General features: G+C 42.6%; 1 protein-coding gene across 1 annotated transcript in view; it reads left to right on the top strand.

Annotated features, from left to right (window-relative positions):
• RHPN2 (rhophilin Rho GTPase binding protein 2) overlaps positions 1-18,208 on the top strand; it is a 114,307-nt gene that overhangs the window by 74,951 nt on the left and 21,148 nt on the right. The window contains 2 exon segments of the mRNA XM_030204425.1: positions 1,751-1,945; positions 13,821-13,897. Of these exon segments, the coding sequence (XP_030060285.1) occupies positions 1,751-1,945; positions 13,821-13,897 (272 nt within the window).

The following is an 18,208-nucleotide window of genomic DNA, read 5'->3' as shown; positions in this document are numbered from 1 at the left end:
TCTTCTCAAGGCATTTTCTGGAATCTTGTTCTTGCCTAAAAAAGCAAATGGAGAACTATTAAATCATATGATCAAGTTTAATTGATTCTTCCACTCTTTGGATAAATATGAGAAGAAAAAAATATCAGCCTGCAATCCCACTGACGTCAGATGGAGGGAGACAGCTTACTGTGCCACTTTTGAATAGGATTTATTATGCAGATACTAGAGAAACAACTTTTTCAGTTAAAAGTTCTTTGCTTTGGAATAAGTTGCCCTCTGTCCTGAGGCATGCCTTTTTATGCAAGCTTTTACTGAATAAATATGTAGTTTATTTAGATGACAGCTCGTGATTTATTTATTTTTCTGTGAAAAATGAACCTATGTTTATCTTGTATTGCGGTGATTTATACGTTATGATTATGAATGTTTTGTACTTTGCTTAGGTTATAAGCAGATAAATGAATGAATAAGTCAAAAGTGACAATTGCTCAATAGGTTAGAGGCTATTGCTTATGTGAATATTCTCCATGATCCTCCAGTTCCAGAAGTTTTGAAAGCTTATTCTACAAAGAGACAATCTGCTTCTTTGGGGTGTGGGGGGGGGGGGGGGGGTGCACTCCTTAGTTCATTCTTATGAAATTTGCAAAGCGGCAACCTGGAAATCTATGCATTCTTTTGTCCACCACCAGAAATTGGATGTTAAAGCTCAGTGATATGGTCCTTATGGCCAAAGTGTTAGTGGCAGAGATTTCAGTATCCCACCCCTCAGTATGTACTGCTTTGGTACATCCCAAACTTCTGGACTGGTCTGGTGAGACAATAAGGTAGGGTAACTTACTTCTTACCTGCCAATTTTCTTTTCTCATGTCCCTCCAGACCAATCCAGAACCCACTTTTGGTTCTTAGCTTGTTTTCTATCTCCTGAAATGTAAAGATTTTAATTTTGATTAGTTCATTAATCCTGTTGGATCTTTACTCTGGAGGGGTTTATCCTTCGTCAGTGTTCTTTATTGAACGGTTCATTAGTTCCTAGGGGAGATGTGATAAATACTGACTTGCTGGAAATTGCACAGGGTTCTTAAGTGATGACATCACAGCTCAGTAGTTAAGTCTCCACCTGCAGGCAGGACAGCACACACCCAAGTGTGTGGACTGGTCTGGGGGGACTCAAGGAAAGAAAATTTACAAGTAAGAACTAATCTACCCTTATTTAATAATTGAGGAAAAAGATTACTAGAAAGACAAAGTTCCCATTCTAGTGGACTGTTGAGACCTTTTGTGGTTGAAGTCAAACACAGTACACTCAAAATATTCAAATATACACATTTATTTATTTATTTTACAAATTTATATCCCACAGCATCCACAGCCCTGGGCAGGTTACAAAAAACATACATAATAATTAGCAAACAGTTCACATACAATAACAAATAAAATAAAAAATGATTTCTAAGACAACATACTGATTTGGGGAAGTACAGCAGTTAATGAGTTAATGACCATAAGCTTCTTGAAATAACCATGTTTTAAGCTCGCTCTTAAATTGAGCAAAAAATATCAATGTGTTATTGCTTAAAGTTGATGTAGACTTCTGTGTGATGCATTTTATATTTTTTAGCATGGCTTGATAGCATTTTTGCTTGTTTAAAAACAGTCTTCTCAGTGGAAGATTTCTGCATTCTATTGTAACTAGTGGAATGGGGTGGTAGCTTTTCTGGTTACTTTAAGTACTAATGTGGTGTTTAACAGTATCATCTGTTTTCTTAAGGAAAAACACATTTACGCAAAGCTATTATTAGTCAAGAAGAAGCAGTGAGAATGTCTGGATTATGCAGAAAACTAAGGCATATTGATATTCTTCAAGAGATACTATCAGCTGCCCACAGACGTTCTGTTCAAAAATATTCTATGCATGAGAAGGAAGATGATTTTCTGAATTTATGGGAGGCTCCTGATATTGTCTGTAAGTAAGCATTATGTGATATGGAGAAAAGTTCTCCTTCAGGCTTTAGATAAAGGCAATTGTATTAAGCAATGAATGTAAGATTTCTGGTAGACTTTGTCTGATGTAAAATACTTTTTGACACAGAGAAGCCCCAAAGTTAACTCACAGCATAGTGAAGTAGCTAATTTCTGTTGGAGATGCATAAGTGTTGTGCTTGAATTCCAAGAGGAAAGATGGATTCTAAAGGATTTGGCCTCAGACTTCACCTCTTGGCAATCAAGTTCACCTGAAACATACGAGCTTAGTTGTAAAGGGAAAGGTGGAAAATGTTCCATTTGTTATGTTATGTTATAACCAGTACTTTGTTTTGTAGGAAAAAAGGTACCAGTACTTATTATGGGTAAACTTAGGGGCAGGATCACTATCTATGGGTCTGCCCTGTAGGTGTAGATAAATAACTCTTATCGGAAAACAATTCCCCACAGGTTATTTACTCCAAGGTTCCTAGCTCAGCCTAGGGGAATATTATACAGAACCTTACTTCTGGCACCTCGCCAGGTCTGTCCCATTAGAGAAGGGAAACCAAAGCCACGGTGATACATATTACTTTTATTAGAGGTAAGAAAATATAGATAAGATACAAATATAGATCTCTGCACAGGCTTAGCAATAGTACAAAAATAATATATCATCAGCTGATGAGAACTACAACATATATTGTCACTAGACTATACACAATGATTCTTATTAGAACACTAGGTAAATTACACAACCTGATCTGTAAAAGAACTGATACTACCTGTTATGAGAAATACAAGTCAGCAGCATATTCCCTGACCACGAGCTGACATGAAGCAATCTTTCTTAGATAAATACCACTCACTAACCCCAGACTAGGAAGTCAATCACAGTGATCTCACCGCTGTCCTTATGCAGACTTCCGATGAGGCCAGAGCAGATTTCTTCTTAGACTCGAGCTGATTTTCCCAGCGAGTCTGTCTTAGATGTAGTGTAGGTCTCTCTGCAGAAAGCAGGTGTCCGTCTCTCTGTGTTGTTCCTCAGTGCCAATATATTTGCCACACGCTATTTGCACCAGTTATGCAGGTCACATGGTTGTTACCAAACACAGTCTCTGGCTCACCCCCAAGCCTTGCTGGGTTTTTGAGGTCTTCTTACCAGTTACCCCTCTTCCAATGGTCCCCAACGACGACTACTGAATAATCTTTCTTCTCTTCCCGCTTTCTTAGTACCTGGTCAGGTGATAGCACGGACCAATCATGATCTTGTCCAGCTCAGTACATGGGCAAGAGTTCTTTGTTTGTGACCTTGGAAATGGTAACTTCTGGTGCCATGGGTCTGACTCCCTTCTCAGCTTCTCAGGGTGATAGAAGGGGGTGGTTGGAACACAGAATGTTCTTGTGTTTAGTAAGCCTGCCAGTGATTTTCCACAAGCTGAAAAGCTGGATCTTGCTGACACAGAAAAGTTTCTGGTCAGAGGTCATAGACTCCATCTTGCTGTATTATGATGAATTAGGCTTGTATGAACCAAGACCAGCTCAGGTAAGATCACAGGGAAATACCCCTACAGCCCCCACGGTAGCCTCACCCACAGTAGCCACACCCCTTTTACCAGCCATGGCACATCATCTTTGAAAATATTACACCAGTATAGGAGAAAAATAACTTGTGATTCTTTTCATCGTAATTTATGTAAACTGTTACAGCTCCCGTATACCCAAAATGTCACAAACCAAATTAGCACAGAGACCAGGAATTAGGAAAACAGTCTTGTCAAATCTCAAACACAATATGTTATCAAAATCTCAGAACCACAAATAGATCCCTATTGTCCCGTCTGTGGCCGTGACAACCCTCAGACTTACCCTGTTTCTGGGAGTCAGTGTCTGTGCTGGCTTCTGCTTGTCTCTGTGTCTGTGTCTGTCTTAGGTTCTCTCTGGCTCTGTGTGCTGATTGCCCTACTGAACCTCACCTGTGTGGGCTATGTCTCTTCCAAGATGGCTGCCGCCTCTTCCTCTTTGCCAGTATCCAAGATGGCTCCCGCTGTTCCTTCCTATGGGATGACTGCTCTGTGTGTCAAGCCTCTGTTTGGTTGCAAGGTGATGGCTGCAGCTGTGGCTCTGGTGTTGAAGGGCTTTATTAATCACTTGGAGACTACAGTCCTGGCCTTTGCATCTCATCTAAAGGTCCTGGTGTATAGAGTGCTCTGTACACGGTTTCAGTGTTTGCTCTGTGTGAGTGTTCTATGTTTGTTTAAACTAGTTAGCTTAGGCACCGTCTGGCTTGTAGCCTGTGCATAGCTCTGCTAGTTCTCTGTGTTTGTTTCCAGTGCATGACTAGTTAGCATTAGGCACCGTCTGGCTTGTAGCCTGTGCATAGCTCTGCTAGTTCTCTGTGTTTGTTTCCAGTGCATGACTAGTTAGCTTAGGCACCGTCTGGCTTGTAGCCTGTGCATAGCTCTGCTAGTTCTCTGTGTGTGTTTCCAGTGCATAACTAGTTAGTTTAGGCACCGTCTGGCTTGTAGCCTGTGCATAGCTCTGCTAGTTCTCTGTGTGTGTTTCCAGTGCATAACTAGTTAGTTTAGGCACCGTCTGGCTTGTAGCCTGTGCATAGCTCTGCTAGTTCTCTGTGTTTGTTTCCAGTGCATGACTAGTTAGTTTAGGCACCGTCTGGCTTGTAGCCTGTGCATAGCTCTGCTAGTTCTCTGTGTTTGTTTCCAGTGCATGACTAGTTAGCTTAGGCACCGTCTGGCTTGTAGCCTGTGCATAGCTTTGCAAGTGCTCTGTGTTTGTTCCTAGTGTTAGACTGGCCGCCCTTGCTAGCCACTATCCCAAGACTGTGTTTGTTCCTAGTGTTAGACTAGCCGCCCTTGCTAGCCACTATCCCAAGACTGTGTTTGTTCCTAGTGTTAGACTAGCCGCCCTTGCTAGTCACTATCCCGAGACTGTGTTTGGTCCTAGTGTGAGACTGGCCGCCCTTGCTAGTCCCGAGACTGTGATTGTTCCTAGTGTAGACTAGCCAGCTTAGGCACCGTCTGGCTTGTAGCCTGTGCATAGCTCTGCTAGTTCTCTGTGTTTGTTCCTAGTGATAGACTAGCCAGCTTAGGCACCGTCTGGCTTGTAGCCTGTGCATAGCTTTGCTAGTTCCCTGGGTTTGTTCCTAATACTTGACTAGCCAGCTTAGGCACCGTGTGGCTGGTAGCCTGTGTAAAGCTTTGCTAGTGTTCTGCGTTGTTTCCAGTGCATGACTTGTTAGCTTGGGCACAGCTTAGTTGTTAGCTGGTGTATAGCCTTCCAAGTCTCCTGAGTTTGCTCTGTGTATGTTCCTGTGTATGACTGGTTGCCTGGGTATAGCGTTCCTATTAGCCTGGGGACAGTTTACTAGTCATTGTGTTGAATCCTGCCGACTGCCAGAACCCGGACAGTCCCTGCTTGTCTGCCTTGCCTTCGCCTAGGTGCCAGGGGGCACCCCTGGATCTTCATTCCTGCTGTTCCTGTAAGTCCTACCGGCTGCCAGAACCTGAGGGCTCAACCCGAGGGGGAAGGCAGTCAAGTGTAGGTGAAGCCTAGGTCCAGGGTGTTCCAGTTCCGCGGGTTCCGCTCCAGTGTGTTCCAGCCCAGCGGGTTTCACTCCTGTATGTTCCAGTCCAGTGGGGCCACTCCAGTGTGTCCAGTCCAGCGGGCCCCACTCCAGTGCGCACCCGTCCGGTGCGTTCCAGTTCCGAGTGTTCCGGTGTAGAACTCCCGTCCGGAGTTCCGGTCCAGTTTTGTTTCCTCTCTACCTGGAGGGTGATTTTGCCTAAGGACTCACAAACCCCGCGCTCCCGGGGAAGAAGCCTGAAGGTATGCCAAGGTCCTCGAGAGCGCGGCAAGCGCGAGAGACGCGACACCTATTCAGACACTGCCTTGCAGTCACACATGCAGAACAGAGATAGCCTCTCTTCAAATTTTTCAAAAGTTAATCTGAAATCTTAAGAAGCTAGACTTTAAGCAGCACAATACCAAGAAAACAAAAAGAAACATTATATATATATATATATATATATATATATATATATATATATATATATATATATAGTGCAAAATAAGACAGCAGATGTAAATTCTCAAATTGGACATATTCTAAATACTCAAATGAAAATAAAATGATTTTTTTTTTACCTTTGTTGTCTGGTGATTTTTGTTTTTCTGATCATGTTGGTCCCAATCTATGATTCTGCTGCTCTTTGTCTGTTCTCTTAATTCCATTTCCAGGGCTTCCTGTCAATTTATTTCTTTACTTTCCTCCTTTTTTCTTCTTTTCTTGCTCTACATCCATAAGTAAATCTGGGTCCTCCATGTACTTGATTGGAGAAGGTATACAGACGATCCAGCATTTGCCTATTTTCTTCATCCATGTGCAATTTGTCTCCTCTCTTTCCTTTCCCTCATCTCTCTTCATGTGCATCTTCTTCTTTTCTTTTTCCTCCCCTCCATCCATGTCCAGCGTTTCTCCTCTCTCCCCTACTCTCCTCTCCATCCATGTCCAGCAATTCTCCTTTCTCCCCTGCCCTTCACTTCATCCATGTCCAGCAATTCTACTTTCTGCCCTGCCCTCCCCTCCTTCCATGTCCAGCAATTCTCCTCTCTCACCTGCCCTCCCCTCCATCCATCCATCCATATCCAGCGATCCTCCTCTCTCCCCCGTCCTTTATTCAATCCATGTCCAGAAATTCTCCTCTCTCCCCTGTCCTTCATTCAATCCACGTCCAGAAATTCTCCCCTGTCCTTCATTCAATCCACGTCCAGAAATTCTCCTCTCTCCCCTGTCCTTCATTCAATCCACGTCCAGAAATTCTCCTCTCTCCCCTGTCCTTCATTCAATCCACGTCCAGAAATTCTCCTCTCTCCCCTGCTCTCCTATCCATCCATCCATCCATGTCTAGAAATTCTCCTCTCCCCCCTGTCCTCCCCTGCATCCATCCATCTCCTCTCTCTCCTGCCCTCCTCTCCATCCATCCATGTCCAGAAATTGCCTTCTCTCCTCTGCTGTCCTTTCTCATCCATGTTCAGCGATTTATTTTTTTTCTGCCCCCTGCCCTCTCCTGCCATCCAGGTTCAACGATTTTCCTCTCTTCCCTGCCCATTCCTCCCCTCCATCCATGTCCAGCGATTCTCCTGCCCTCCTTTCCCATCCATGTCCAGCGATTCTCCTTTTTCCCCTGCCCGTCCTCCTCCCACTGGCTGCCTGCTTGAGAGTTTGGGCCAGCAGTAAGCCAAACAGAAGGCCTAGGACCAGCGCTGAGGAGCCTTCAAGCACAATGCCATGCACTCGGGAAGGCCCTGTTAGTTCCACCCTCTCTGACATGTATTCATCAGAGGGGGACGGTACCAACAGGGCCTGCCACGAACGGATAGGCTGGAACTAAGGTTGAGTTTGTTGGTGCCTTGCTTGTACTGAGTGATTGCAGGTCCGGACTCTCGATCAGGCAGCGAGAAGAAACGGGGACAACGAACGGCAGATTTAAAAAGGTGTCGGTACGCTGTACCGGCACAAAAAAAAGCACTGGTTATAACACCTCTTATACACTATCAGTTCAAGGTGGGTTACAAAATCCAAGAGGCCAGAAACAAACATTCCAGGTGATGAATGATGCTAAACACAATACCAAGGTGTTAGACCTTGGTATTCTGTTTAACATCATTTGTTACCTTCGCTGTGTCTGCCATTCTTTGTTTCTGCGGAGGATTGCTCTTCTTTTGTCTTCTTGTCCATTTCACCTGCCCACATTATTAAAATGTCTTAGACTTTTTCATATTGCTTTCACTTCCATACTTAACTCCAAAGCAAATTTTTTTTAGAAGTCTAATATAATAGATCCTAAAAATAGTGTTTTTGTATTTTATGACGTTTTGAAAAATTTTGTTTAAAAATGGCTAGATTGTTAAGCACTTCTTAATACTTGTGGATTAAAGAAGTTCCTATTTTGATTTTTTTTATGCAAGAAGCCCTGGCGCATTATAATAGGTGCTTCCCTATAGTTTGGGACCCTGCCTTGTGAGCAGACATCTGTGTCTTTATATAAGTCCTTAAAAATCATTATGAGAAGCCCCTTTTCTGTTTGGGTTGGGATTTCAAGGGGTCTAATTTTCTAAGTCCCTGTAGGAGAGAACTTATTTAACCTCATGGAAAATTTCTGTTTCCCAGCCGTTGCATAGACTGGCCTCTTCTTTGGCCTCTAGAAAGAAGATGCAGTTTAACCCTTAAGAATTCCCTCTCTCATGGAGTTTTCTGTTGTCATACATCTGGTGACTGGGTAATCTATTCAGTTTGGGTTTTCAGAGGTTTAGACCCCTAAAGCTGGAATCTCCTGGTCATTTCTGGGATTTTTTCTGTTCTTGATGCTACGATTACCACCTCTACTTATTTCTATAACGCAACTAGTTTGTGCAGCACTGTACTGTACATATACGCATAAGAAACAGTCCATACTCCACAGAGCTTAATCTATTTAAGACAGACAAACAGGTGTGAGACATGGCACCTATACTGTGCTGAGCACGAGCCTCCCTTCCTTTAGGGGGAACTGTCTGTTTCATTGGATTTAGCTTATGCTTTTTCAGTAGTAGTTCAGGGCAAGTTGCATTCAGGTACTGTATTTCCCTATCCCCAGAAGGCTTACACTCTAAATTTATATCTGATGCAGTGGAGGGTTATGTGACTTGACCAAGGTCATATAGAGTGGCAGTGACATTTAAACCCTAATTTCCCTGGTTCTCACCCCACTGCTCTAACCACTAGGTTACTTCTCCACTCTGTTTTGTGCATCTTTTTGAATGGGTATTCTGCTATGTGAATTTTGTCTTGATTGGCCCAGCTATGGCTGCCCAGAGAGTTGGGGGTTGACATGTATGTCTTGCCTTGTGTCCTTGTTTTGGTTTCTTCTCCAGTTCCTTCTCCTCTGCCTGATCTTTGCTCTGGGTTTTACCCTTGTTCCAGCTTCTAGTCTAGTTTTTGCACCTGTACCAGATGCCTGCTCCATGTTTTGTCTCGACTTCTGTCTTGTCTTATCTTTTCATGTTTTTGCATGCCTTGTTTCATTGGATTCTTGTTTTTTTGGACATTTGCAAGGGTAAGTGCTGCTTTTAACTTACCCTTAGCAATAAAGTTAGTGCTAAGAAAAATTACCTTCAACTAGTTATAGGTGTCTGCACTCTTAGGGGTTGATATTCAGCCATTGATGCTTAATGTTTTGCTGACTGTTGCAAGTGTTATGCCTGGAAATTAAATTCCGGCTTTGGCATTGAGTTTCCAGATTTCCAGAGCTGGCTACACATAGCTGGTTAAGAGCCCTGTTTACTAAGGCTAGTTAGCATTTGTAACGTGCCTATAATTAACACGCGCGCTAACCGTGTAGGCGCCTATAAAATATTGTAGGCGCGTACATGGTTAATGCACATTAAAAACATTAACTCACCTATAACGCGGCTTAGTAAACATGGCCCTAAGTGCGATATTTGGCACTTAACCAGCTACGGGGCCACCGCCTAAAGATAGGACTGACTTTTCTGTGGTCCTTTTTATGTGGTTATTTTGGCCGGTTATCTCCTGAATATCAGCGCCTAACTGGCCCAGTGCCGACTCCACCCCTGGAACGCCCCCAAAATAGCTGGTTTTGCTTTAAGCACTAACTGGTCATTTTCAGTGGCACTAACCGGTTAAGTGCGACTGAAAGTTACCAGTTAGCCCTGAACAGGCAATTTAACTGGCCAGGAGCCCTTTCTGGGTGGTTAAGTTGCTTTGAATATTAACCCCTTAATTTTTTCCCAAAGGGACTCCTCAGTGACCATCCATGTCTCAATCGGAGTCCATGACATGGAAGTGATTAAAAATAACATGGGTATAAACAGTTGTTACCAGTCAGCTCATGAAAGAAGGGGGAAGGGGAAGGGAAATGGGACTTGATATACTGCCTTTCTGAGGTTTTTGCAACTACATTCAAAGCGGTTTACATATATTCAGGTACTTATTTTGTACCAGGGGCAATGGAGGGTTAAGTGACTTTCCCAGAGTCACAAGGAGCTGCAGTGGGAATCGAACTCAGTTCCCCAGGATCAGAGTCCACTGCACTAACCACTAGGCTACTCCTCCACTCTGCTGCCAGCTGTTGTGACCCATGAAGTGCTTATAAGTCTGTAACGTTAAACTAGTTCAGCCTACCCAGAAAGAAGAACCTTATGGTGGTTTGAAAATACATTAGTATAAGGGTATTTTTTCTTAGTTAATTCATGATATGTGTTCAAAGTGTCCTCTTTCAACCTTGACATATTCATGGTCTTCAACGCCACTGAGCTGTTGGCTCAGTGAATTCTGGGGTTTCATTAATAAGAAAGGAGGCGTTGATGCCCCTCTACAAGTCGTTGGTGAGGCCCCACTTGGAACATTGTGTTCAGTTTTGGAGGCCGTATCTTGCTAAAGATGTAAAAAGACTAGAAGCGATGCAAAGAAAAGCTACGAAAATGGTATGGGATTTGCGTTGCAAACCGTACGTGGAGAGACTTGCTGACCTGAACATGTATACCTTGGAGGAAAGGAGAAACAGGGGTGATATGATACAGACATTCAAATATTTGAAAGGTATTAATCTGCAAACAAACCTTTTCTGGAGACGGGAAGGCGGTAGAACTAGAGGACATGAATTGAGATTGAAGGGTGGCAGACTCAGGACTAATGTCAGGAAGTATTTTTTCACAGAGAGGGTGGTGGATATGTGGAATGCCCTCCCGCAGGAGGTGGTGGAGATGAAAACAGTAATGGAATTCAAATGTGAGTGGGATAAACACAAAGGAATCTTGTTTAAAAGGAATGGTTCCGTGGAATCTTAGCGGAGATTGGGTGGCGATGCCGGTAATTGGAAACAAAACGGGAGCTGGGCAGACTTCTACAGTCTATGCCCTGATCGTGACTGAATAGATAAGGGATGGGCTGGAGTGTAAATTTTAAGGGGCTTCGATGTTAGCTTCAGAACTTTGTACAAGAACAGTATTGGGCAGACTTCTACGGTCTGTGCCTTGAGAAAGGCAAGGACAAATCAAACTCGGATATAGATATAAAGTATCACATACCATGTAAAATTACTATTACTACTATTTAGCATTTCTATAGCGCTGCAAGGTGTATGCAGCGCTGCACAAACATAGAAGAAAGACAGTCCCTGCTCAAGAGCTTACATTCTAATAGACAAAAAAAAAATCAAATCAATTAATGTGTACAGGAAGGAGGAGAGGAGGGTAGGTGGAGGCGAGTGGTTACGAGTCAAAAGCAATGTTAAATAGGTGGGCTTTCAGTCTAGATTTAAAGGTGGCCAAGGATGGGGCAAGACGTAGGGGCTCAGGAAGTTTATTCCAGGCGTAGGGTGCAGCGAGACAGAAGGTGCGAAGTCTGGAGTTGGCAGTAGTGGAGAAGGGAACAGATAAGAAGGATTTATCCATGGAGCGGAGTGCACGGGAAGGGGTGTAGGGAAGGACGAGTGTGGAGAGATACTGGGGAGCAGCAGAGAGAGTACATTTATAGGTTAGTAGAAGAAGTTTGAACAGGATGCGAAAACGGATAGGGAGCCAGTGAAGTGACTTGAGGAGAGGAGTAGTATGAGTAAAGCGACCCTGGCGGAAGACGAGACTGGCAGCAGAGTTTTGAACCGATTGGAGAGGAGAGAGGTGACTAAGTGGGAGGCCAGCAAGAAGCAGATTGCAGTAGTCTAAACGAGAGGTGACAAGGGTGTGGATGAGGGTTTTGGTAGAGTGCTCAGAAAGAAAGGGGCGGATTTTACGGATGTTGTAAAGAAAGAAACGACAGGTCTTGGCGGTCTGCTGGATTTGAGCAGAGAAGGAGAGAGAAGAGTCAAAGATAACCCCAAGGTTTCGAGCTGAGGAGACAGGGAGAATGAGAACAACAGAAATAGAAAACGGGGGGAGTGGGGAGGTGGGTTTGGGGGGAAAAATGAGAAGCTCGGTTTTGGTCATGTTTAATTTCAGGTGGCGTTGAGACATCCAGACAGCAATGTCAGACAAGCATGCTGAAACTTTGGTTTGGATGCAAGGTGAGATATCAGGGGTAGAAAGGTGGATTTGGGAGTCATCAGCATAGAGATGGTAGGAAAAGCCATGGGATGAGATTAATGAACCAAGTGAAGAAGTGTAGATAGAAAAGAGGAGGGGACCAAGAACAGAAGAGGAGTGGCCTAGTGGTTAGGGTGGTGGACTTTGGTCCTGAGGAACTGAGTTCGATTCCCGGCACAGGCAGCTCCTTGTGACTCTGGGCAAGTCACTTAACCCTCCATTGCCCCATGTAAGCCGCATTGAGCCTGCCATGAGTGGGAAAGCGCGGGGTACAAATGTAACAAAAAAATAAAATAAACCCTGAGGTACGCCGACAGGCAGAGGGATAGAAGTAGAAGAGGATCCACCAGAGTGAACACTGAAGGTGCGGAGGGAGAGGTAGGAAGAGAACCAGGAAAGGACAGAGCCCTGGAATCCAAGTGAGGACAGGGTATCGAGGAGTATGCTGTGATCGACAGTGTCAAAAGCAGCGGAAAGATCAAGAAGAATGAGGATGGAATAGAGACCTCTGGATTTAGCCAGTAATAGGTAATTGGAGACTTTAGTAAGCGCAGTTTCGGTTGAGTGGAGAGGGCGAAAACCAGATTGTAGTGGGTCAAGAATAGAATGTGAGGAGAGAAAATGAAGACAGCGGTGGTGAACAGCACGCTCAAGTAATTTGGAGAGAAAAGGGAGGAGGGAGATGGGTCGGTAATTAGAGGGAGAAGTAGGGTTGTTTATCTTGTTGGGCAGACTGGATGGACCAGCATTTACTATGTTAAGAGCTCAACCGCTTTGCAAGCTCAATGCGCTAGAGCTCCATCCAGTTGAAAAATAAAGTACTCAGAAATGTCTCAAATTTCAGGGAGAGGTTTCTGCTGTAGTAGGAGGTTTTTGGGTTACTTGGAAAAATGTGTGTGTGTGTGGGGGGGGGGGGGGGGAGGTTTCATTTTTTCCAGACACTGTGTACTTATCTGTGAAAAGGACTGTTGTAAATTAGCTTGTTTTTAACCACAAATCCGGAAGTAGTTTGTCCTCATTAATCTGTTCCTATTCTCTTGATGCAAGGGATTGATATTCCAAAGCTATAACTACTAAAGATTTCCCAGAGAACAGTTTATCCACTGAGTAGTCTGGCGAGCCCAACCATCAGATTATTTCACGCTGCTGTTTCCCTACACAAGTGTTTCCCAAGTCGGTCCTGGAGTCAGGTTTTCAGGATATCCACAATGAATATGCATGAGATTGATTTGCATACACTACCTTCATTGTATGCAGATCTGTTTCATACATATTCATTGTGCATATCCTGAAAACCTGACTGGCAAGGGGGTACGCAAGGACTGACTTGGGCACTGCCCTATACCATCTATTTGGCCATGTCCACTAAAGAACCTATACCTATGTTCAAGAATTTACCCCCCAACACAGGTTATATGTATTTTATTTTTTAAAACACTCTAACACTATCTCCATTATTGATAATTAATTTCTTTATATTATCCTGGTGAGAACATAAGGCAGTATAATTAAGTCCAACCTTGTGCAAAATGATTATCAAATGACTGAAAAAAAAACCAGGCCTCTACTCAGTCTCATTGTACTGCCTTTTATTTTTTGTTTGAAAGAGAGATAATGGTTCAAGCAGAAAGACTTGTTGAAATTAACCACTGATACATTGAAAAAATATTATAGAATTGTATCATCATTAAGTATTATATAAAGCAGTGGTTAGTCTAACTGCATGTATTCACATGTAATATATGATCATGTTTTGTGATTTTGTTTTCTGTCTACAGCTAAAACAGAGTATAAAGCAGAAATGATTGTCCCTCAGTTGTCAAAGGTGAAAGTATGTGACTTCTTCCAGCAACTGGTAAGTGGGACAGTATCACAAACTAATATTTACTTGCAGAAAGGCAGATTTTAGAAAGAACATACAAATTGGAATTGGGACTTCATGGTTGGGACATGTCTATTTCTGCCATTATATAAGAAAAGGCTGACGTAGAGCCTTTGCTAAAATACATTCAGGAATGGACACATAAGTGCCACCTATATGCAGTGGCAGCAACCATTATGCAGCTGCAGTGGGGTCAACATGGCAACATAAACATGTATGTTGATATTTCAGAACATACAGAACATATATATCTGCCATTTTATAAACATACACACCTATGTTTCCCCAGGCAGCCACAGCACCTAACATCAGTTGCCAGTATCACTTATAAGAGGGTGATCCCGACACGAGCACCTTTTATACAATCTAGATGTCTCTGGAAACAGGGATAATAATCATAAACTTCCATTCCCCTTCTGAAATGTTAAATGTGTGTGTGTGAGCACCACCCAAAGCATGCCCAGTCCATATCTCTTGCATTATGCATGTATTGATGGTTTGGACGTATGTAACTATATTTAAGCAGTTCTCTATGGGGCCCTTTTACTAAGCCACATAGGTGTTTACACGCGTCCTATGCGCGTCAAATTTGAAGTGGTAACTGGCTACCGCATGGCCCAGGTGGTAATTTCATTTTTTACGCACATGCACTAAGCGTGCCAGAAATTTCCCGGCGCACAGCGCTATGTATATAGCATCAATTATATATGTAATCAAATATCTCAAATTATATTTATGAAACTTATAATTCCACTAGTAAATTAGTTTTCAAAAAATAGCTGTTAGCTGCATCTTCCATGATGAAGGTGAAACTCATTCATCAAGGTTGCATCAGAGAAAAGCAGTTACTTACATTATAAATATATAACTTATCTGCAAAATATGTATATGTAAACCAGTGCTTTTTTTGTAGGAAAAAAGGTACCGGTACTTATTATAGGTAACCTTAGGGGAGGGGTCATATGGCTCCATCCCCTATGGTAGCCAAACCCTTTTTACCAGCCATGGCGCATATTAGCAGGCATGCAGTACAGAGATAGCCTCTCTTCAAATTCTTCGAAAATCAAACATAAATCCTAAGATCCTAGACTCTGCATGCAGCACAATACCAGGAAAACAAACAGAAACATGATTCCTCCTATGCAGTGCAAAATAAAACAGCAGGTGTAAATTCTCAATTTGGACATATTCCAAACAATACAATGAAAATAAAATGATTTTTTCCACCTTTGTTGTCTGGTGACTTTGTTTTTCTGATCATGTTGTCCCAATCTATGATTCTGCTGCTCTCTGTCTGTTCTCTTAACTCCGTTTCCAGGGCTCCCTGTCCATTTATTTCTGTACTTTCCTCCTTTCATCTTCATTTCTTGTCCTACATCCATAAGTAAAAGCTGGGTCCTCCGTGTACTTGATTGGAGGAGGTATACAGTTGATCCAGTGTTTGCCTATTTTCTCCATCCATGTGCAGTTTTTCTCCTCTCTTCCCTTTCCCTTGTCTATCTGTATGCTTATTTTCTCTTCCCTTCCTTCCATCCATGTCCAGCGATTCTTCTTTGTTCCATCCATCCATCCATATCTAGCAATTCTTCTCTCTCCCTTGCCCTCCCTTCCATCCATGTCCAGAAATTCTCCTCTCTCCCCTGCTCACCTCTCCATCCTTGTCCAGCATTTCTTCTCTCTCCCCTGCCCTTCCCTCCATCCATGTCCATCAATTCTCCTCTCTCCTCTGCCCTCCTCTCCATCCATGTCCATCAGTTCTCTCTCCCCTGCCCTCCCCTCCATCGATGTCCAGAAATGCTCCTCTCTTCTCTCCATCCATGTCCAGTAATTCTCCTCTCTCCGCTGCCCTTCCTTCTATTCATACATGTCAAGCATTTCTCTTCTCTCCCCCAGCTCTCCCCTCCATCCATCTTTGGACTGTTGTTTTACAAATTGTTAGCTCTGACAGAATTCATTAAAACCTCTCTCTTTTTTCCTGGTGTCCTTAGTCACCTTTTCCAATAGATGATCACATGTATAATAACAAAAAATATATGTAGGAGTACACATAGAATGGTAGACACGTGAACAGAATCCAGACAGGTAAGAACTGTTCAAAATTTATGCAAACATTTGATAGCAGGAGTTGCTTTATAATTGATAGTTGGAGCACCATTATAATTTTTTATATATAAACTGGAATAGGTTCTGTTAATGTGTCTGCCATGGTATGTGTACATCTCTGCATATGTTTGTTTGTCATCATCATGTTGAAAAACTGATACATGTAAATGTTTTTGAACATAACGAGTTACTATACTTACATTGCAAGTAACTGCTGTATCCCCGATGTACCCTTGATGGGCAAAACATAGCTATGTTGGAGTTTTACTCTCATCATGGCAACTATTTATTTTTGGAAGCTATGTAACTGCTAGAAGTATAAGCTTCATAAATATAATTTGAGATATTTGATTTCTTGTATGATATACATTGAAGGATTGGACTGAAGAGGTTTTCTGAAGTGCAATGATTACAGCTTTGCTGCTAAGGGCGCGCTAAATGATAAAGACGCCCATAGGAATATGATGAGAATGTTATAATTTAGCACAAGCTAAGTCCATTAGTTTACCTTAATAAAAAGACTCCTAAGTATATTATATATATATAAGTAACACCTGCTTTATTTTTGGTCTGAGAACTTTCTCATCTGTTGAGTTTGTGGAAACATATGGAGGGCTGGTTTATAGTTACAATAGACTCGGGATTTGGTTGATTTATGTTAATTTCTGGGGTTTGTTTCAGAAAATATTTGCCGGTTTGTTTTTTTGTTGTTCTTCTAAAGTGATTATTGTAGTATATTGGTATATTTATTAATAAATGTTAGGGACAGTCAAAACCATTGCCGCCAGAAGCTATAACCAAATGCTACACACCTCCTCTGTACACAACTGTGGAACGCACTACCAAAAGGCATGAAAACAACATACGACCACCTGAACTTCCGGAAATCACTAAAAACCAACCTGTTCAAAAAGGCATACCCAATCGACCCAACCTAAGTGCCTATACCTTACAACACAACAAAACCAAAGCTCGTAATAGACTCTACACAACTCTTCCTCTCTACGATTCCCCAATGTGTCTATAACACATGAATCTTATACACCCACTACAACTCTCTGTATTTGTTTCTCTACCGGAAATGGCAAACGCCTCTATGGTATATGTAAGCCACATTGAGCCTGCAAATAGGTGGGAAAATGTGGGATACAAGTGTAACAAATAAATAAATAAAACATATGTGGCTTTTATTTTGCATGGAAGAAACCAATAGCAGTTAATTTGCAGAAGTAATCATAAATGTTCTTTTATTAAGGCATGCTAACAGATTTAGCACACCTTAGTAAAAAGATCCCATGGTCATATAAAAAAAAGATATTTGTTATAAGGAGGTAGGGCCGTTATTGGTACGGGTGGGGAATGAGTGCTTTACATCGGGGAAGCTGTCGAGCAGTATGTATGAAGCAGGAATCTCGGTGATTCCCAAGCCGGGGAGAGATCCCACACTATGTGCATCCTATAGGCCTATATCCCTCATAAATATAGATATTAAGATACTAGCCAAGGTTATGGCGGAGCGAATTAACAAATTTTTGCCCCAATTAATTCATGAGGACCAATCCGGCTTTGTCCCGCACAGGCAAGTAGCTGATAATATAAGGAGATCTCTGAACATAATATGGGAGGCCCAACGTAGAGGGGGGGATTTTGTACTCTTAACAACAGATGCAGAAAAGGCCTTTGACCGGGTTGAATGGCAGTACTTGTGGGAGGTGTTGGAATCTATGGGGTTTGGCCCAAGGATATTGACATGGATGAAAGGGCTATATGCAACACCAAAAGCTCGTATAAAAGTTAATGGGGGATATTCGGACCAGTTTCAGATACAACGGGGTACACGGCAGGGTTGCCCCTTGTCGCCCTTGCTCTTTGCTTTGGCAATAGAGCCGCTTGCGCAGAGGATTAGGGAAACGGCTAGCATTGAGGGGATCACGGTGGGTGAGCGAGAGCACAAAGTGGCACTTTTCGCAGATGATATTCTTTTTTATGTAAGTCGCCCGGAAGAGACCCTGCATTATATCTGTAGGGAGCTTAAAGCGTTTGGAGTTATTTCTGGTTTTAAAGTTAACTATGATAAGTCTGAAGTGCTGGGCATTATGTGCCCCACTTTAGATTTGAAGAGTGTTTATGGACTAATGCAACTGCTACACAGTGTATTCAGCCATTAAGTGGAGATGGGGG

Source organism: Microcaecilia unicolor, chromosome 5 (genome assembly GCF_901765095.1).
Source record: "Microcaecilia unicolor chromosome 5, aMicUni1.1, whole genome shotgun sequence".
Taxonomy (NCBI): domain Eukaryota; kingdom Metazoa; phylum Chordata; class Amphibia; order Gymnophiona; family Siphonopidae; genus Microcaecilia; species Microcaecilia unicolor.
Note: the sequence above shows the minus strand (reverse complement) of the source record. Positions and strands in the feature narration are given on the sequence as shown.